The following is a 22,615-nucleotide window of genomic DNA, read 5'->3' as shown; positions in this document are numbered from 1 at the left end:
TGGGTGTTAGCTCTTCTCTAAATGTTTGATAGAATTCACCTGTGGAGCCATCTGGTGCTGGACTTTTGTTTGTTGGAAGATGTTTAATCACAGATTCAATTTTCAGTGCTTGTGTTTGGTCTGTTCATATTTTCTATTTTTTCCTGATTCAGTCTTGGAAGGGCATACCTTTCTAAGAATTTGTCCATTTTATTGGCATAGAGTTGCTTGTAGTAGTCTCTTAGGATGTTTTGTATTTCTGTGGTGTCTGTTGTAACTTCTCCTTTTTCATTTCTAATTTTATTGATTTGAGTCCTCTCCCTCTTTTCCTTGATGAGTCTGGCTAGTGGTTTATCAATTTTGTTTATCTTCACAAAGATCCACCTTTTAGTTTTATTGATCTTTGCTATTGTTTTCTTTGTTTCTATTTCATTTATTTCTGCTCTGATCTTTATGATTTCTTTCCTTCTACTAAATTTGGGTTTTGTTTGTTCTTTCTCTAGTTCCTTTAGGTGTAAGGTTAGATCGTTTATTTGAGATTTTTCTTGTTTCTTGAGGTAGGATTGTATTGCTATAAACTTCCCTCTTAGAACTGCTTTTGCTGCATCCCACAGGTTTTGGATCATCGTGTTTTCATTGTCATTTGTCTCTAGGTATTTTTTGATTTCCTCTTTGATTTCTTCAGTGATCTCTTGGTTATTTAGTAACGTATTGTTTGACCTCCATGTGTTTGTGTTTTTTACGTTTTTTCCCTGTAATTTATTTCTAATCTCCTAGCATTGTGGTCCAAAAAGATGCTTGATATGATTTCAGTTTTCTTAAATTTACCAAGGCTTGATTTGTGACCCAAGATGTGATCTCTCTGTGGAGAATGTTCTGTATGCACTTGAGAAGAAAGTGTAACTGCTGTTTTCAGAGGGAATGTCCTATAAATATCAATTAAATCCACCTGGTCTACGGTGTCATTTAAAGCTTGTGCTTCCGTATTAATTTTCTGTCTGGATGACATGTCCATTGGTGTAAGTGAGGTGTTAAAGTCCCCCACTATTACTGTGTTACTGTCGATTTCCTCTTTTACAGCTGTTAGCAGTTGCCTTATGTATTGAGGTGCTCCTATGTTGGGTGCATATATATTTATAATTGTTATATCTTCTTCTTGGATTGATCCCTAATCATTATGTAGTGTCCTTCTTTGTCTCTTGTAACATTCTTTATCTTAAAGTCTATTTTATCTGATATGAGTATTGCTACTCCAGCTTTCTTTTGATTTGCATGGAATATCTTTTTCCATCCCCTCACTTGCAGTCTGTATGTGTCCCTATGTCTGAAGTGGGTTTCTTGTAGACAGCATATATATGGGTCTTGTTTTTGTATCCAATCAGCAAGCCTGTGTCTTTTGGTCGGAGCATTTAATCCATTCACGTTTAAGGTAATTATCGATATGTATGTTCCTATGACCATTTTCTTAATTGTTTTGGGTTTGTTTTTGTAGGTCCTTTTCTTCTCTTGTGTTTCCCACTTAGAGAGTTCCTTTAGCATTTGTTGTAGAGCCAGTTTGGTGGTGCTGAATTCTCTTAGCTCTTTCTTGTCTGTAAAGCTTTTGATTTCTCCGGCAAATCTGAATGAGATCCTTGCTGGGTAGAATAATTTTGGTTGTAGGTTTTTCCCTTTCATGACTTTAAATATATCGTGCCACTCCCTTCTGGCTTGTAGAGGTTCTGCTGAGAAATCAGCTGTTAACCTTATGGGAGTACCCTTGTACATTATCTGTCGTTTTTCCCTTGTTGCTTTTAATGACTTTTCTTCATCTTTAATTTTTGTCCATTTGATTACTATGTGTCTCGGTGTGTTTCTCCTTGGATTTATCCTGTATGGGACTTGCTGTGCTTCCTGGACTTGGGTGGCTATTTCCTTTCCCATGTTAGGGAAGTTTTCGACTATAATCTCTTCAAATATTTTCTCAGGTTCTTTTTCTCTCTCTTCTCCTTCTGGGAGCCCTAAAACGCAAATGTTGGTGCATTTAATGTTGTCCCAGAAGTCTCTTAGGCTGTCTTCTTTTCTTTTTATTCTTTTTTCTTTATTCTGTTCTGCAGTAGTGAATTCTATCCTTCTGTCTTCCATGTCACTTATCCGTACTTCTGCCTCAGTTGTTCTGCTATTGATTCCTTCTGGTGTATTCTTCATTTCACTTACTATATTGTTCATCTCTGTTTGTTTGCTCTTTAATTCTTCTAGTGTTTATTCTTTAATTCTTCTAGGTCTTTGTTAAACATTTCTTGCATCTTCTCAGTCTTTGCCTCCATTCTTTTCCTGAGGTCCTGGATCATCTTCACTATCATCATTCTGAATTCTTTTTCTGGAAGGTTGCCTATCTCCACTTCATTTAGTTGTTTTTCTGGGGTTTTATCTTGTTCCTTCATCTGTTACATAGTCCTCTGCCTTTTCATTTTGTCTATCTTTCTGTGAATGTGGTTTTTGTTCCACAGGCTGCAGGATTGTAGTTCTTCTTGCTTCTGCTGTCTGCCCGCTGGTGGATAAGGCTATCTAAGAGGCTTGTGCAAGCTTCCTGATGGGAGGGAGGGACTGGTGGTGGGTAGAGCTGGGTGTTGCTCTGGCAGGCAGAGCTCAGTAAAACTTTAATCTGCTTGTCTGCTGAGGGGGGGTGCTGAGTTCCCTCCCTGCTGGTTGTTTGGCCTGAGGCAACCCAACACCACAGGCTCCTTGGTGGGGCTAATGGCGGACTCCAGGAAGGCTCATGCCAAGGAGTACTTCCCAGAACTTCTGCTGCCAGTGTCCTTGTCCCCGTGGTGAGACACAGCTGCCCCCCACCTCTGCAGAAGACCTTCCAACACTAGCATGTAGGTCTAGTTCAGTCTCCTATGGGGTCCCTTCCCCCTGGGTCCTGATGTACACACTACTTTGTGTGTGCCCTCCAAGAGTGGAGTGTCTGTTTCCCCCAGTCCTGTCGAAGTCCTGCAATCAAATCCCGCTAGCCTTCAAAGTCTGATTCTCTGGGAATTCCTCCTCCCATTGCTGGACCCCCAGGTTGGGAAGCCTGACGTGGGGCTCAGAACCTTCACTCTAGTGGGTGGACTTCTGTGGTGTAAGTGTTCTCCAGTGTGTGAGTCACCCACCCAGCAGTTATGGGATTTGATTTTATTGTGATTGTGCCCCTCCTACCATCTCACTGCAGCTTCTCCATTGTCTTTGGATGAGGGGTATCTTTTTTGGTGAGTTCCAGTGTCTTCCTGTCGATGACTGTTCAGCAGTTAGCTGTGGTTCCGGTGCTCTCACAAGAGGGAGTGAGCGCACATCCTTCTACTCTGCCTTCTTGCGGTCCTAACTGCAATTATTATATTTTCCACTTCTAGAAGCTCTATTTGATCTTTCTCAAATCTTTCTGGATTTTTTTGATAGTCTGTTATTCTCATACGTTTGATAAAATATTTTATTTCTTTAAACATATTAAAAGAATTATTCTACATACTGTACCCTCAAAATTTTACTCTCTGTAGTTTTACAGGTCTGATTACATTGTTTCTGCTATCTTTTACTCATGATGCCTTATTATTATTTTTTTTTTTTGGCAGTACGCGGGCCTCTCACTTTTGTGGCCTCTCCCGTTGCGGAGCACAGGCTCCGGACGCACAGGCTCAGCGGCCCTGGCTCACGGGCCTAGCCACTCCGCGGCATGTGGATCTTCCCGGACCGGGGCACGAACCTGTGTCCCCTGCATTGGCAGGCGGACTCTCAACCACTGCGCCACCAGGGAAGCCCTTGATGCCTTATTTTGTGTGTGTGCTTTGTGATATTTTGTTTGCAAGTTCATGATCATTGCAATTTTTTCTTCTTTGTAGAGATGCTTTCAGGCCTAGATTTAAGATGTGTTCCTCCAAAAAGCGTTTATATTTGTTTCTACCAGTAACTTGGAAATTCTGCCAATTTGGAACTACCTTAAAAAAACACACACAACTTTTTCTTACAGAAATTTTCATCTATAGACTAAAGTACAGAGAATGGTATAATAATCCTTCATGGATCTGTCACTCAGCTTTAAGAATTATGAAGTCATGACCAGTCTTGTTTCATCTATATCCCCACCCACCCACTTCCCCACTTCCTCCAGATAAGCATAAAGCAAAACTCAGACATACTATCATCTTACCCATAAAATGACTCTTTTTAAAAAACACAACCACAATACCATTTCACATTAAAAATGTCTAACAGAAAATCCTTAATATTATCAAATACCAAGTAATTATTTAAATGGCCCCAATTATCTCACAAATTTTTTTAACATGGTTGATTTGGTCAGGCTCTAAATACAGTGTAACTGGTTGATACTTATCTTAGGTATCTTTTAATTTACTGGTTTCATTCCCTCCATCTTTTTCTTATAATTTATTGTTGAAAAATCCAGTAGTTCTACAGTTTCCAACATTCTGAAGTTTGCTGATTACATGTCCATTATATCATTTAACACATCTGCTGTCCCCAGAATTTCCTTTAAATTGAAAACTGGATCTCAATCAGATTCAGATTTGATTTTCTATCAAGACAACTTCACGGGCAGTGGTGTCTACTTCTATCAGGAGGCATGTCAGAGTCAGGTTCCTTAATAAACAAACTCTTAAGATTTGTGGGCAAGAGGTTTACTAGGGACTATTCTTGGGTACAATGCCTCTGAGGGATGAGGGAAGCAGGATTAGGCAATGGCAGAAGCTGAACTGTGGTGGCAATTGCAACAGAGGGCTCAACTGATCCCACAGAGAGCTCTGGAGCTAGGATGGTCTTTCAGAGTTGTTTCCTTTGAGGTAAGAGTGGAAGCACTTTGAACCCCTACTTTGTGTCATTTGGAAGCAGGCTATCCCCAGGAAGGGGCCATAACCTTGAGCAAGGCAGCTCCCTTCTGGATTAATTCTTGGAGGAACTGAATCATGAGCCTTGCGTAGCCAACACTCCCAGACCTGGGGGAATAAATGCCTTGGTCCTAAAGGGATAACTGGATGTGCACCACATCATCCACAACAATGCAGATAATGTTTGATTGCCTTTCTTTTGCAGCCATTGATGATCATTGCCAAGATCCATTAATTCATTAAAAGTTACAGAAAGGTAATATTCTAACTGCATCACTCTTCCTTTTTTAGGTAAAGTTTCTCTATAAAGATAAACTTGCCCTCAACTAGTTGAGTACACGGAGATTCAGTTCATATTGGAAAGGCAAGATAAACAGAAAATGCTTTATTGTTTCTATTTATTTGCTATTTTTGATTATGAATTGGTTGCTACCCAGCACTCTTCAAAAATGACCAGTGAAGTTTAATTTGTTCTTTTAAGTATCATGATGAACTTGGGGATTTAAACATATCTGATTTGCTTCAATTCATTGCAGTTATTATCCTTCTTGAAACTCCAAGAGTCCCATCTATGGTCAATGGGAACGTTTTCACATTGAACCCTGAGTCCTTTACACAAGACCCAAGTAGTCTTTGAGAATGTCCTTGCTTTTGATTATGACAAGATATCCAGGGTCATTTTGCAAATGTTTTACTCCAGATTTGAAATGAGCTATTTCTTTAAGAAATCACAGTTCCTTTTAGTGGAAAATGCTATTTTAGAGGGAAATGTTATTTAGAAAATACAATCTAGGAGTCACAGTTGATCACTGTTATCAGGTTCATCTTTTTTTCTAGATCGTTTCAGTGAACAGAGCTAAAAAAAATACTTTTTTAAGAAAAAATTCATCAAGAAATCATACTAATACTTTCAATCCAAAATCAGGACTAAGACAGATTTTACCCAATATTCAATTTTACATCAGTATCTCCCTTCTGTCACGTTGAAAATCCTGGTTCTCAGAGAAACCAGCATAATTATTCATCTGCTTTATCCCACTATACACATAATAGTCTGAGAATAACAACACCAACATTTCCGTCAACAGTAAGATTTCTGAAAAGTTTTACAGATTTTTTGTCTTTAAAATACATCCAAATTGGGATGTATAGTCAAATTATTGGATTGTAAAATCACATAAAAAAGTTCCTCCCTGTGTGATTATCCCACCAATTCTATAGACAGCTAGATTCAATTGTTTCATCTTATTGTCAATTTTTATGAAAAATATTTTTTGTAATTATTTTGAGTTTTTAAATTCATAAAATATCTGCATGATCACTGTCTATCTCCCTATAGCATTTATCCTTCATTTTTTAAAAATATAAGCACATGCACATGCTTAATAGCAGTTTTTCATAATTTTCTCTACCTTTTTTTTAATTTAACAATATAGCCTGGAAAATATCACAACAGAAATATTCTGTATTATACAAAAACATTCTTAAATCTTTTCTATAACTCTATAGCACTCCATGGAATAAATTATATAATTTATTCAATCAATTCCCTGCTGATGGATGTTTGGGCTGATTCCTACCTTTGCTATTACAAATAGTGCTATAATGAATAACCTTGAGCTTACATATGTTTTTTCATATCTTTACCAGTGTATTATAGAGGTAGAATTCTAGAAGTAGGAATATTTCAAAGGGTAAATATACGTGTGCAATTTTGTTAGATATTGCCAAATTTCCTTCTGTAAGGGTTGTACCATTTTAAAGTTCTCCTACCAGTGTATAAGAGCCTATTTCCCCACAGCTTCACAAACAGAATATGCTATTGACTTTTGGACTTCTACTATCCTGATAGGTGAAAAATAGTATCTCAGTGTAGTTTTAATTGGTCTTTCTCTTCTTATGAGTGAGGTTGAGCATTTTTTCATATGGTTAAGCCATCTACATTTCTTTTATTCTGCAAACTGTGTGTGTCTATCCCATTTTTCTATAGGGTTATTAATGTGCTTACTCTCTATTTTTAGGTGCTCTTTATATATATCGGAATATTAACGTTATATCTGTAATACAAGTTGCAAACATTTTTTCTAGTTTATTATTTACTGAGACTATTTTAGACTAAATTCTCAGCTTAGAGATTTTCAGGCCACAAAAAGAGTATGATTTCCGGTCCAAATGCACTCAAGGGTGAATAATTTTCTTGGAAATTTTCCTACCTTCCGTTCAAAGCCAAAATGTCTTAATACCTCCTTTCGAGTAGAAGATTTTCATTTTTCTAATTCTCCCTTTCATGGGCTGAAATTTTCATCTCCTGTCCCCCAGCTTAACGCCTGTTGATATCAAGAGATCTTGGCCACTAGGGAATGACAAGTGTCCTGAGAACAGATATAACTTTCAGCATTCCGTATCTCTAAGAATTTGTGCTTTCCATTATATTTGTCTTTGGAACTTCTCTCAATTTCTTGCAGGACTACCACATAAAGGATACGTTGAGACTTCCCTCGTGGCGCAGTGATTAAGAATCCACCTGCCAATGCAGGGGACACAGGTTAGTGCCCTGGTCTGGGAAGATCCCACATGCCGCAGAGCAACTAAGCCTATGCACCACAACTACTGAAGCCCGTGTGCCTACAGCCTGTGCTCCGCAACAAGAGGAGCCACTGCAATAAGAAGCCCGCGCACCGCAACGAAGAGTAGCCCCAGCTCACGGCAACTAGAGAAAGACCGCACGCAGGAATGAAGACCCAACGCAGCCAAAAATAAGTAAGTAAATTTATTTTTTTTAAAAAGAATATATTATTTATTTCCCCTTTAGTTATGCAAAGCAGTGGCCCTACAGTTTCTTATCAGCTGAATTGAGCATTTAAGGAAATGTTTATATGTTACAGATCCAGCATCCTCACGTACTGCGAACCAAAAATGCTTTTTGGGAAATGTAAACCACCATTTGCTAGATACAGAAGTCTTCCAATTCTGTTTTGCTTTGTTACTTATTGTTTAACTTTTAATTACAAATGTAATACACACTCACTGGAGGACAAATAAAACAAAACAAAAAATTAAGAGCTTCCCTGCTCTTCCTGGCTTCATTCCTTCCACTGATTTTTGGTGATTTCAGCTTTTGTGCTGGACCATTTAGTTTGTACCATGAAATGCTCTAAGCAGCTGCATGAAACTTACCCTCTATAAGGTGCTCTGGGTACCACAGACCCGGGTACTAGCTTCCACTCTCAAGAAACTATTTTATTGGGAAAACAGAGGAAAGAACTGGCATACATAGAGAATTAGATGTATAAAAGAGATAGTTTAGGAGTCCAGACAACAAATGCTAATAAAGTTGAAAGGAAAGAACTTTGTGGGCTGGAGTTATGCAGGGAAGAAATTAAAGAGGAGGTAGTAAATAATGAAAAACTCTGAAAGCAGCCACATAGAGGATCTGGAGGAGGCAGGGGAATATTACAGAGATAGATTCAAAAGAAATGCAGAAGGGACAAGTTCATTAAGCAAAGCGGTGCTTCCCTCCTCAGAATGAAGCCTTGGTTTCTTCAATACTCAGGGTAGCTGGTCAGGCTTAGATCTCATTTTCCATTTGTCATTAATTGCCATTTGAAAAAAGAAACCAGACTTTGAATGCAGCTTTTAAAGCTATAAGGCTATCCAACTGCCCAGGCCAACCTGGTTAATATGTTAATTAATTTATGAGACACAAAATGGTTTGAGCACCTCCCTGTCACTGGAGGAGTGTGAGAAATTAGGTCATGGAGTCAAGAGGTCAGAACTAGTCCTAGGAGTTGCACTTGATCTTTTATTCAAATCCTGGCATTTCCAACATCTGACCTCATCCCAATCTCTAACCTTCTATTTTCTGGGCCTTCAACTGTGGGGCGGGGTGGGGGGTAGGAGTGGGGAGTGCTGTTTCCACGGCCTTAGATTTTTAAAGGGTCAAGGTGAGGTATCTGAACCATGCACTATTATGTCATTAATAAAGACAGCATTCTCCACTCAGCCCTCATATGCTATCTGAAAAACACTTCATTTCCTAGGTATCATTTTATTCTTTCATTGTTTCATTATCATTTCCTAGTACTCAATGCTAGGTAGGTCCTGTGCTATATACTGGGGAGACAGCAAGATTAAGATAGAAAATGAATACTATCCTCCTTGTACTGTCTAACAGGGGTTATCAAGAGGTAACAGGTAATCAAACAAATATTTAATTGCAAATTGAGATAAGTGCTATGAAGAAGCAAGGGTATTTAGGTGGTTTTTTTTTTAACATCTTTATTGGAGTAATTGCTTTACAATGGTGTGTTAGTTCCTGCTTTATAACAAAGTGAATCAGCTATACGTATACATATGTCCCCATATCTCCTCCCTCTTGCGTCTCCCTCCCATCCTCCTTAGAAGTAAGGGTATTTAAAAGGAATTTTAAAGATGTGAGAGAAATTTTTGAAATTTATTAATATGAATATGTGCAGAAACAAGTAACAGAATAATGACTAACATTGCTTTTTGTTTTCTGGGTTTTTTTTAAAAAGACTATCTCTCACAACAAAAGTATGGAAATAGATGGTTCCAAAACCGGTATAGTAGCTAAACTATTCATAAAGGAGCTAGTCTCCTGTCCTTCCCCTCTTTTATCCTCCTCAACATGTTGCCTTGTGCATCTCATCTCACTGGTCTAAGCCAGCTGTAGCTCCAACAACTGTAATCAAGGCAGAAAGAAATGGACAAGGTCTCTTTACTATCTTTCTTTTTATAAGAGAACAAAATCTTTCCCAGAAACTTGCCCAGCAAACATCTCTTTATGTCTCATTGGTCAGAACTGGGTCACATGCTTATCTCTAAATCAATCTACATCCACAGAAAATGGGATTACCATGCTTGGTTTAGACTATTCAGGGCTCATTTCCTAGCACTGGGAGAGGGAGTCCCCTCCCTAAATATGTTGCTGCCCTCACAATATCAAGGTTCCTTAAAACAGATTTATAAAAGAGAAATCTCTGTTTAGTAGACAACAATCATGAAAATAAAAATCCATAGGACTCAGTGACCAAGTAAACAACTAAAGAGAGAGAAAGAAGACTCAAATATCACTCCAAAGTTTCAAGTTTTGGTAATGAAGACAATCATATGGCCAAGAATAGATAAAAAGAGAAAGTGGAAGAAAAACCTAGTTTATGAGACAGACAAAATGAATCCCACTTTCTTCTCCTTGAGTTTGAGGTGCAATGACACAGTCTGGTAGAAATGGAGGAAAGGACCTGAGGAGAAAGACTGGACTTAGACATTGGAGTCATCCACAATGAGGTAGAATTTGAAACCATGGGAATAGGTAGGACCATTGGTGAAGAAAATGAAGAGACAATAAGGACAAGGCCATAATAATCTTGGTGAATTAGGAGATAGAAGATGACGATTAGGAGACAGAAGATGATGTTGCCATAAAAAGAAAAGGGGAGGGAGTAATTAATTACAGACATCCAAGACCAAGGGACTACAACCACATGGCAGCCAAGAAGTAAAGTTTCCACAGGAAAGCAGTGGTCGAAATTGTTAAACGTTATGGAGATGTCAGTAATGCAAAAATAGTATTGAAAAATTTCAGGGATGGTATCTCATGTGCACTTATTTGGATCCCTTTTTGTCTACTCTTCCAAGAAGTTTGCAAGGGAAGGCTGGCAGGGGTCAGTGGATAAGTAAATGAGAACATCTGTGGGCTAAGAGGAAGGAGCCTAGAGAGTGGCAAGAGAGTGAGGAACACTGACGGCGAAGGGGAGAACAGGAGGGCATGCAGAGGTTGGAGATCACAACAAGGATAAAAACCACCTTTAAGAGGAGAGATGAAAATGTGAAGACATGATGGAGGTGGGCAGAGAATATGAAATGTTGGGGAAAAAACGGAAACAAGTTTCGAGATATCTAGTGGATGACAGCAGTAAAGGTAAAGGTCAATGGAATTAAGAATGCTGATTCCCAGCAAACTCACAAAAGCCATCAGGAAAGACAGAGAAGATACAGATGAGCCCTGAAATTCACTGGGATGGCAGGAAAGAAATCTGGAAATTGGAGGCCAACCGATGGAAATAGGACACAATGATTTGACACTGGCCAAATGGTTAAAATTAATTAGCAAAATATCAGTGGGAAGAGTACAATGGAGAAAACTAGAGAACCAACGAAGCATGGGGTGACAGGGTGACGATCAGCAGTGGGGTAAACATTCTATAAAGAGATGTATGTAACTCAATATTTCCTAAGGAGGTTCCAATGAAGTTGTTGAAGACAGGGTAGAACGTAATCCTGTTCCAGGGATCCATCATAAGAGGCCATAATCACACTATGACTGATAGCACATGTACCTCCCTTTCTGTACTAGGCATAGGTTCGTGACACACTGCAAACTACAGACAGTTCAAACAAAAGGACTGCATACAGTGAGCATTTACAAGCCTATGTAATTGCATAATAATTCATACATATGCATATAAGAATGTGAGTTATTAAAGATGGACAGAGAACACCAAAAGTGACTGAGGGAGGGTCATGAGAACAGCAAAAGCCAGTGATCCCTGGGATAAGCATACCAGTTATCTTGATAATTTAACTCCTGCCAGTTAAAAGGTAAAGGCTACAGATAGGGAGATAGAGGAAAACAAAAGGAAGCAGCCAGTTAGCTGAGAAGTGAAACCAAAACCAGTTTACAGAAGGCTGCATGACTTCTGAAATACACAAGGCCTTTCTGAGTCTTCCCAAACACAGAAACACAAATAACTTGCCCAGGATTCCATAGACTTCTCATAGGCCAGACTGTAGACAGACACACACAGGTGTCATCATGAGATGAAATCAGGTCACAGAAAGACCACTGAAAATATCTGACTTGAAGAAAGGAGAAAGGAGAAAGGGAAGGAGGGAAGGAGGGGAGGAGGGAGGGAGAGGGAAGGAGAAAGGAAAGATGAAGATGCCAAAGGCATCAGACTCCTACCTCCCTATCTTTACATATCTTCTTATGCAAGAGACTGACCTGCCTTGCACATGGGCAACAAAAACATGGGCAGCAGAAAATGAATGTGTGTGTGACCCATAATGAGTGGGAATAATATTTTAAAAAGGGAACAGACTTTCAGTGGCCAGGTAACACTGAGTGGCCACGTCAATTACATTTATGTCAACTCTTTCTTCTTGATCTTGGATTAACTGCTTCACATTTTACACCACGGAAGAGATCTCTCCATCCACAGAATGTATGTAGAGGCCTGATGAAGCAATTAACCCAGGTAGGCAAATAAATACCCTCATGAAGCAGCAAGGTTAACACCAAGAGATATACGTGGTAGAATGCAAGCTCTTAATAGAAGAGAAAATGAGGAAGACAAAGGTCTGCACTGTAAAAACAAAAGAAAAAGAAATGCCTTATAGTGAAAACTCAGAGTAAAAAGGACACACGATGAACATGATGATATACCCCACATCACTGACAGGTACTTTATAAGCATTTTCACAAGACTTATTGTATATTATGTTCTTTCATATTCATTCAGTCTTATGAAATGCAGAGGAAACCTATTATTGCTCCTAGCTAACAAATGAAAAAGGTGAGGCTTAGAAAAGTGAAAATCCCTTGCCTATAGGCAAACAACCAGGAAATGATAGAGACTGGACTTGAACCTAGATTTTCTGACTCTAGGTACAGTGGTCTACCTAGTCCTCCCAAACAGTCAAACATCTGGACTGACTGAGCAATATTCTTGCTCATCAGCAGAAAACTGGAAGGAATGACTTCTAAACAAGATCCCCAAACCGTGAGACTCCATGATTCCAATGTGCTCACTACCCCTTGAATGCCCTCTTGACAAAGAACAAACTCACACAATCACTTTGTACGTGCACATATGCAAACATGCATGCTATGTGTGTGCACACCTGCATGCTGAGGGCAGGTAGGGAGCTGCGGAACCAATACTTAGGACATCAAGAATAATTAATGAATATCTGACTAGACCACTGAAACCTGCCTCTCTGCATAGAAATATTTTTAGCTTGCATCAAGTTCCTCTTTGCATAAAACACTGACATTTTCGTGATGTTCAGGAGCCTGCTGTTGGCTTCCAAAAGCTCTGGCACTATACCATGCTGTCACTGTAACTGCCCTCCAGTGAGCCATCAAAATCCTGACTAGAACATTTTTGAATACAGCAGTTTTCTTGCCACCAAAACACTAAATTGCAATATTTTATATTTATCTCTATTTAAATTTTAGTGATGCCACATAAATGTTAACACGGTCTTACACTAATACAATCACGAAAAAGTCTTAGTAACACCACATACTGGCACAGACCCCAGATGAGTTATGGCTTGCTAAGCAGGCCCAAAGCATGCTTCTCAAGTCACTTAATCCCCCTTAACTAAGATGTGACATCAAGATGTTTCCCCCATGAAATGTGTTTCCGGAAGCAATGGCAAAGTATACACAGAATCATTTGTTCACATTCAAAGTAGAAAGAAAGTATTTGGGATTACAGAAAAGATTACCCAAAAGGGTCTGGGGGAGAGGTTAATAATGTTTGAATCAATTATTTTATGGCGTGAGAAACAAAAAGTGAGCCTCAGTAAGTTCTCAAGCCTCTAAAGCCTTATGAAGATAAGGACCTTAACTTTTCCAGGGCTGAAATCACAGCTACCAATGACAAATTCACATATTCTTCACCTTTCCAGTGCGTGCACAGGCAGTGATATCCCTGCCTGGCTCTGGTAAATCAGAGCAAGGGAGATATGCCCTGGAGTCCACAGGACAACCAGGGGTTGAAGATGAGGCAGGTAAGCAATAAGGGAAACAAAGGCCTGCAGTGCCCTCAACCTCTCCCCATGGAACAATTCTTCCAGCCTTCCTAGCTTTGCCCCTCAATTTACTAAGAAAAGATGCTTAAGTCTTTGAGAATGAGAGGGCATCAGACCGATACTCTGATTAAATAAAGATAAGCAGAGATGAAAGGCAAAGGAAATCTTTTCAAAACAAAGATTCCTGTCCATCAACAGAGGAATGGATAAAGTAGATGTGGTATATATATACAATGGAATATTACTCAGCCATAAAAAGGAAAAAAATTGGGTCATCTGCAGACGTGGATGGACCTAGAGACTGTCATACAGAGTGAAGTAAGTCAGAAAGAGAAAAACAAATATTGTATATTAACATATATACGTGGAATCTAGAAGAATGGTATAGATGAATTTGCAAAGCAGAAACAGAGACACAGTCGTAGAGAACAAATATATGGATAACAAAGGGAAAGGGGGGGTGAGAGGAATTGGGAGATTGAGATTGACTTATATACACTACTGATACTATGTATAAAATAGATAACTAATGAGAACCTACTGTATAGCACAGGGAACTCTACTCAATGCTCTGTGGTGACCTAAATAGGAAGGAAATCCAAAAATGAGGGGATATATATATGTATACCTGATTCATTTTGCTGTACAGTAGAAACTAATACAACATTGTAACTATATTCCAATAAAAATTAATTAAAAAAAAGATTCTAATGGTAAAAATGTTCAGAATAGCCTTTTTCCTTCATCACCACAATCCCTGCATGCAAGCGAGGCAACACTTAATAGGAACCACACGTGCCCTTAAACCAAGAATCAGAATACTCGTTCCTGTTGTAGAGGAACAAATGGTCCTAGGAACAGATTTTCAAAAACAGAAGGAACTATAGCTCCAATGGACCAACTACAGCTTGAAGACATCTTGACTTTTTTAGGATGAGTATAATGATGAGGTGTTCAAATCTCTTTCTGTATCCACTCTTTAGAGATGTTCATTTCTCTTGCCTGATCAGTCTTCTAGCATAAGTCAGGCTAACTGAAATTTAAACAACTCCCAATCCAGAGAGTGTGATAATCTGACTGCATGTTGATTGGTTCCAGGCAACTAGGGGAAGACACATTTCCCCCCAAAAGGCCCTCCTTGGTCAGGTTCATCATTTATTCATCACCAGAGTAGCTCTACTGCCAAAAGGATCAGCTCTTAGAGTTCATTCCCCTTCCTCTCAACTACCTATGGTTGGTCTAACTTATAACTAGCTTTGAATAAAACAGAGAATGTCACCTAAAATATGTTATTAAATGTCCACACAGGGCTTCCCTGGTGGAGCAGTGGTTGAGAATCCGCCTGCCAATGCAGGGGACATGGGTTCGATCCCCGGTCCAGGAAGATCCCACATGCCACGGAGCAACTACGTCTGTGTGCCACAACTACTGAGCCTGTGCTCTAGAGCCCGTGAGCCACAACTACTGAGCCTGTGTGCCGCAACTACTGAAGCCCACACGCCTAGAGCCTGTGCTCCACAACCAGAGAAGCCACCGCAATGAGAAGCCTGCTCACTGCAACGAAGAGTAGCCCCCACTAGCCGCAACTAGAGAAAGCCTGCACACAGCAACGAAGACCCAACACAGCCAAAAATAAATAAATAAAATTAAATAAAAAAAGTCCATACATATAAGATGAGGGGGAACCAAGAGTCACAGATGCTGACAACATGAGTGAAAATTCTTATCTACTTAGAATAAGGGCAGAATCAAATGCTTACTCTAGTTTCAATGGGATTACACTAAACTGTGGATAGAGATGTGCATGAGTTCAAATGTAACCTTCTTCCAGGCCAGTCAGGCCAAGAGTAAAGCTAGACTTCACCTGAAGCGTCCAAAGGATCCTGGCCAATGGGATGTCCATCCATTCTGCTCACCTGGAAAAGGCAGCCCCCAGCACAAACGCAGCATACTCCTTCAGCAGGGGTTCTGTGCTGTTCAGCCCGTTGATCACCACTTGTAGGCCACCGAAGGAAAGCAGGTCCTGTGCATTATCCATCTGCAACAGAGGCACTGCTTAGTACAGTACAGACATCAAGGAAAGAAGAGCCTTTCTTTTGGTGAATGTTGAAGAACAAACTAAAAAATCAAGTAAAAAGTGTCGGTGGCCTTTCTAATTAGGAAAGGGTTTGTAAAAAAAAAAAAAAAAACTAAATTTTTAAATAATCTTAAATTTGAGAATTCCTAATTCACCTAACGTGATTTATGAGCATCTGCGTGGGAACTGGCAGAAATGGCACCTAGCAATTGCTTATGCCAAACATGTCCTGGAAAATTCTAATACCGTAATGAGTCACAAGCTTACTCGTAATGTACAAGCTGTTAACACAAAGATCTGGCGTCATCAGCACTAGTAAAAGGCACTATGCTTCCTGTTGGTGTCCAGCCTCAACGCGGGCAGTAGAGGCAGCAGACACTTTTTAAAAAGCTGATTTTTAATTAGAAATCAGGGACTGTAATAGGAACTCTGTTGCAGGGAAAGGGCTGGAAAAGTGCTAGGAGAAGAATAACAATAGTACGCTTCTCTTCCCTCTTCCTCACTTTATAGTCTAAGGTTGACTGAATCTGAGGACACTCAAGATAAATCTGCACAAAAGTCTCTCTCTCAAAAGCTTTAGCTTAGGTCTGTGCTACTCACTAGTGGCTATTATTGGACAGTGCAGAACATTTCCACCATCCCATAAAGTTCCTTCGGACAACACTGGTCTAGGCTATACTTAAGGTCCAAAGCCCCAAGTCCAGACTCTGTCTCTTTTATTCTATAGGGAATCTCATTCCCCAAGCTTTACTGGTATCCTGGAACAAGACTCAACTTCCTCAGAAAGGTCACTGGATCCTGTTTTCCCCATGCAGTAGCTACAGTCTCCCTTGAAAATATCTCTGTTGCTATAAAAGCTGTCTCTTGCCTACATGCTGATCCCACTCTACAAATCCTCAGGAAAACTCAGGAAACTAGAGCCCAACAACAATGTGACTACTACCCACCTTTTTCCTCCAGATGCCCCTGAGCCCTGTCCTACCTGACTGTATCTTTCCAAACTGGAAGATGGCTCTAACAGACAAATCCAGTTTGAAGGGCTGTATTTGACTCTGCCTATGTTTTTAGAGAGGCCTAGCCCGTTTTTACCACTTAGAAGATCATTCTTATACTCAACCACAAGAGCAGGGGTTTTTGTCTTTCTGTCCACTGGTATAGGCCCAGTGATTACAACAGTGTAAGCATATAGTTAAGTGTTCAATAAATCATCATTAAACCAATGAATAAAGTTGATCAGAAAAAGATGTTACTGAAATAAACTCCACTGTGAGTAAAAAAGGCAATCTGGTGTATGTGTGTCAACAAAATGAATGGGTCGCTTGTACCACAAACCTAAAGAGATGGCCAATCCAGGGCCATGAAGTAAGCATGGAGTCTGCTCTGTCATAAGGTCCCGAAGCCAGGGTTGGCATTTGTCTGCCCTAATATGTCCTTATGAAGAGGAATGATTTACTGGGCCATAGCCCAGCTAACTAGGAAGACCCAGAGCTGGGTGCTTTGCTGACATAAGCACAAATAATACAGGACTTCCCTGGTGGTCCAGTGGTTAAGAATCCGCCTTCCAATGCAGGGGACACAGGTTTGATTCCTGGTTGGAGAACTAAGATCCCACATGCCGCGGGGCAACTAAGCCCGTGTGCACCGCAACTACTGAGCCCACGCACCACAACTAGAGAGAAGCCCACGCACTGCAACAAAAGATCCCACATGCTGCAACTAAGACCCAACGCAGCCAAAAAAATAAATAATAAATAAATAAACAAATAATACTTACTGAGTCTTCCTTCCTCACATACTCTGATTTTAAAATCTAAGAATTCACTACCTCTCCTTTGATCTTCCTTCCTCCAAGTTTTCTAGATATGAAACTCTGGCTCGGAGTCCTATAATTTCATGCCTGAGATGGCTACTTATCAAGGCTGGTATGAGTCCCTAGCAGAGCAAAGCAACACAGCCCAGAGTCACAGAGGTTCTATTCTAGATTCAGTTTATCTTCATTACTACAAAGATAGTCCAGGGTATTATAAATGCTGACATTTATATAAGCACTTCAGCCTTTTCAAGATGTTTTCTCGTTTATTATTTCACTGGAGACGAGGAAGAAAAGAGTCACTCTGCTTACTGCACACCCAAGCTCCAAAATCTGGACCCTGCCCAGTATCACACAGGAGAAGGCATGACCAGAGCCTGGGTCTGGGGCCAGAACTTTTCCCAGGCTACCCTCAGGATTGGGTGGGACAGGTGGAAAGGAGCTCAAGGTAGAAGCAGGGAGCACATAAGGAAGGAGGCAGTAGGGAACTGTGCCAACACTCAGGAGGGGAAAAGGGAACCAGAAACTGACAAGACAATGAGATAACCAAGAGAATAAAGAAAGGGAGAAATGATGGTAACTAACTGAGAAGTCACATGAGGGAAGGCAAATACACCACCCCAGGGTGGATGGGGCAGACAGTGGCTGTTCCTTATAAATAACTCACACACTGTTTCCACACACATGGTTTTGCTTTTCACAAATCTTGTTTAATAATTCAAACATGGCTGTGAGGAATCCTTGGGCAGATCTACTTTGGGTCCTTGAAGCCCATGGCTCCTCAAAACCGCCAATCAGTAAGTCTAGAATAGAAGTGGACTAAGTAAGTTCCTGGCAAGAAGAGTCCTATCTTCCTCAAAGCTCGTACTACATCACCCTAATTCCCCATCACAACTGGAACTTGAAGCCGAGCTATGTCTTCTTTAATCCCCTGGTGCAATCACAACTTAACACTGCTGCAGGAAGCCCGACATACCAGCCCAAACCACCTTATCCATATTTCTACTCAAAAGACCAATCACCCAAAACACTTATGACTCTTCTGCCAACAGATCAAGTTTGGTCTCCATGCGGGAACTGGTTCTTGGACTGACCACAGGCTAAGTTTGGTGATGTCCAAGAAACTGTTAATCCCACCCAGTGACCCATGAACGTAGAATGGGTTATCAACCTAGAGATGACACTGCAGGGTGACCAAAGAACCTGCAAGGGAAATAAAATTTGTTAGGGCCCTGCTAGCCTCCTGTGTACTCACTCCCCCTAGGTAAGATAAGCTCTTATAAAAGGTCATTTGGCCTTTTACGCTGCAACTAAAGAGCCTGAAGCTTGATACCTAAAGATCCATCCAAGTATGTTAAGATGAGAAAAAATAAAAGCTGTCAACATCAGAGCAGGACTGAGCTGGCCAATAACCCCTAGGATCCTTAATCCTTTAAATATCTATAACGGAAAAGCTGTTGGAATTTTTGGTTTTTACCCTGGAGAGAAAGACTGGAAAGAGGAAAGAGAACCCAGGTCCATTTTCTTTTTAAAAGGATCACAGATCTGTTATTTGAGGCCTGAGAAAGAGTTATGAGCAGAGAGAGATGAAGAGGCCACCCCATAATTCCTGCAGATACAGTACACACTCATCCTCTCTCAACACAAAGGCTGGCAAAATCCTAAAGAAAGAATGTCTTTTAGTCTAGTTTATAGAGAACAAGGACGCTGTCGTGCATGGGAAGATACTGAAGATCTATGTCTTGATGAAGATCTCAAACAAGCCTTTGATTATGATTACACAGACTTCCCAGGCCATCATCGCCCCTAGTCTGGATTACTGCAATAGCCTCCTATCTGGTTTTCCTGCTTCTACCCATGCACTCGGCCTACAGACTAATTCTCAACACACAGCCAGAGGGATCCTTTAAAAGTAAGTCAGATCAAATGCTTCTTCTGCTCAACATCCTCCAAACAGTGTCTGTCCAATTTCATTCTTTTCCACAGCCAACAAGGCGCTCCATGATCTCCCTTCCCTTATCTCTCCAAGTTTTACCTACTTCCCTCCCCCTTCTCTTAGCTCCCGCCACATTATTGTACCCCAAACACACTAGACATGCTCCCACCTTTAGGATTCAGTACTTGCTGTTGCTCCTGTCTGAAATCTTCCTTCCCAACACTGCCAATCCTTATCCTGCTCTACTTTTTATTTTTGAATAGTACCTATCACCTTCAAACATATTATATATAATTTACTTGTTAGTTATGTTTGTTGTCTATCTGCCTCTTCTAGAAGGTAAGCTCCAATTTTGTTCACAAATGTATCTTAAGTGACTGGAACAGTGCCTGAAACTTAACAGGCGTGCGATAAATTAACTTATTCAATAAGTGCATGACCTCTCTTGGCTCCTTCCACTTATATCCACCTATTCTCCTCTGAGCTTCATTCAGATGGCACCAGTATCCTGTGAGTAGCAAAAGGTTTAGAGCACAGAGTTTAGGGTCAGACAGATCTTGTTGCAAATCCCAGCTCTACACTCACTAACTGGCTGACCTTGGGCAATCACAAATGTGACCTGTGCTTTATTTGCCTCAGTTATAAAATGGGATTAACAGTAGTACTCCAAAGGCAGGTATGGAAGTCAATGAATTAATGTGTATAAGGCACTTGAATATGTGCCTAGTATATGATAATGCTCAATAAACATTAACTATTACAATTATGGCACAAGTCTGATCAGTTATTTCCCTGCTTCAAACTCCCCAATGGTTCTTAGGATCAAGGATAAAATCATGAAGAGAATGATTTTCCAAACCTCACCTCTCTGACTCCGTAACCTTTCCACTTTATCTATGCCACCCCACCCACTGGTCTCTGTGCTCCAGTCACTCCAGTCTTTTCCAGGTCCCCAATCTCACCAAGTTCTTCTCTGACTCAGAATTTTTGCACATGCTGTTTCCTCTGCCTCTAATGCTCTAATACAATGGGGCAAACTTTTCCTGAAGGGCCTGAAAGTAAACATTTTTGGCTTTGTGAGCCATGTGGCTCACTGCCACTGTAGCAGTAAAACAGTCAAAAGCAATAAAACAACACATAAACAAATAGATGTGACTGTGTTCCAATAAAACTTTGTTCACAAAAGTGGGCCATAGTTTGTCACCCCCAGTTCCAATCTCCCCTCTTTGCCTAGTTAACCCCTAATCATCCTTTAATGCTCAGCCTAAATGTCACTACTTCAGAGAAGCCTTCCCCAACTAGGCTAAGTTCCCCTATTATATATTCACACATTACCCTCTGGAGCCCTTATCGCAGTCTTAAATTATCTCATTATTAAATTGTTAATTTTTTCATTGTTCAATTGTTCATTATTTAATCACTCTCACTTCCAGACTATAAGCTACATGGAACAAGTACCACATCTATTTTACCTCTGCTGTATCCTCAGTGTTGAAAAATTAAATGAAGTAACACTCCAAATGGAAAAGAGCTTGCCTCTGGTCTGTAAGAAGATATCTTACTACAACAGATATTGGCCTAGATTAAAAATGCTATATACCAGGCTTCCCTGGTGGTGCAGTGGTTAAGAATCTGCCTGCTAATGCAGGGAACATGGGTTCGAGTCCTGGTCCAGAAAGATCCCACATGCTGCAGAGTAACTAGGCCCAGGCGCCCCAACTACTGAGCCTGCGCTCTAGAGCCCGCGAGCCACAACTGCTGAAACCCGTGCACCTAGAGCCCATGCTCCGCAATAAGAGAAGCCACTGCAATGAGAAGCCCGCACACCGCAACGAAGAGTAGCCTCCGCTCACCACAACCAGACAAAGCCCGCGCGCAGCAACGAAGACCCCACGCAGCCAAAAAAAAAATAATAATAAATAAATATTTTTTTACAAAATGCTGTACACCTTGAGAGAGAAGGAAAGATGGTGACAATATTTTCGTAGGGCCTTGGGCAGGGGGTGTTATTTTTTGGAGCTGTCAAAAGTCAGACTGACAGTCAATGAAATATAATACCTGATGGACATAATATTCAAGATCAAAGAGTGCCGCAATCTTCTCTTCCAGGCTGGAGTTGGAACTATTGAACTTGTTGATCAGTCGTACCATAATCTGCATGTCAGTCTCAATGACAACATTCAGCTCCTCAAAGTCCTTCTTCAGCTCCTCAATGGGACGGAACAGCCGTTTAACTTTGGCCTGCCTTGCCTAAGGAGAGTAGCAAAGAGATGGTTAATCCTCAGTTGAAGACATCTCCCCAAGACTCCTGTGGTCTACCATGGATGCCCATCCTCAAAGAACTGCTGCTCTACGAGGCAATCTTCTTTAATCTGTACTATCAAAAGTCCTGATACTTTCCAAGATGCCCAGAGAATAGAGAGCCCTCAGAGTCTACCCATGTAGTCCTCTGCCCCAAGAACACACTCAAGATTTTCCAAGGTTCACCTAACTCAGTATGCCTTCCAATTGTTCGGAAGAATGTCAAGTCTTCTTTTTGTAATCACTGAGGTCAGGGGAAGCAATGCAAGCTCACTCTCCAACCCCTAACCTCACGCGGGAAAGCTGAGGTCTAAGACGGAATAATCCACACCTTGGTTCTCTTTCTTCTACAATCATAGGATATCTTTGCTTTGCCCCTGCCCCATCCAGCAACATTTTAGGGAAACCCGGATGGAGGAAACTGTGGGTAAAGAGCTGTCAGAGTGGGAGCAATTTGCTGATGAAAATTAAATCTCTGTCATTACTGTCAATCTAACTACAGGTGTACAATTTGTTCAACTTTTGAAGTAGCTAAATTACTGTATGTACTATAATCAAGTCTCAAACAATTTTTGCTCAGTCCCTCCCCAACCCCCACACATATAAAGATTTTAAAATGAAGTTATGTTGGAGGTGAATAAGAGGCTTTAATTAGATATTTTATACATGTGATACTTTCTGTTTTCTTCCCAATTTTAGAGGATAGTGCTTATAAAGAGAGTCTGAAAGGTCACAGTGGCTTATGTCTCTATCTTCCAAGAATAATTAAAAGGCCCGAATATTTATAAAAGGCAGGATGATGAGCAGCT

The 22,615-nt window shown here is 40.5% G+C and overlaps 1 protein-coding gene across 3 annotated transcripts in view; it reads right to left on the bottom strand.

The window, feature by feature from the left end:
• Window positions 1-22,615, bottom strand: part of SIL1 (SIL1 nucleotide exchange factor) — a 292,256-nt gene that overhangs the window by 50,609 nt on the left and 219,032 nt on the right. For all 3 annotated transcript variants that reach the window (XM_060008760.1, XM_060008758.1, XM_060008759.1), the window contains exons 6-7: window positions 21,564-21,755; window positions 15,599-15,720 (exon numbers count right to left, since the gene is read on the bottom strand). In XM_060008760.1, coding sequence (XP_059864743.1) covers window positions 15,599-15,720; window positions 21,564-21,755 — 314 coding nt within the window. The remainder of the gene's footprint in view (window positions 1-15,598; window positions 15,721-21,563; window positions 21,756-22,615) is intronic.

Source organism: Delphinus delphis, chromosome 3, assembly GCF_949987515.2.
Source record: "Delphinus delphis chromosome 3, mDelDel1.2, whole genome shotgun sequence".
Classification (NCBI taxonomy): domain Eukaryota; kingdom Metazoa; phylum Chordata; class Mammalia; order Artiodactyla; family Delphinidae; genus Delphinus; species Delphinus delphis.
The sequence above is the reverse complement of the archived record's forward strand: the minus strand, read 5'-3'. Positions and strand labels throughout refer to the sequence as shown.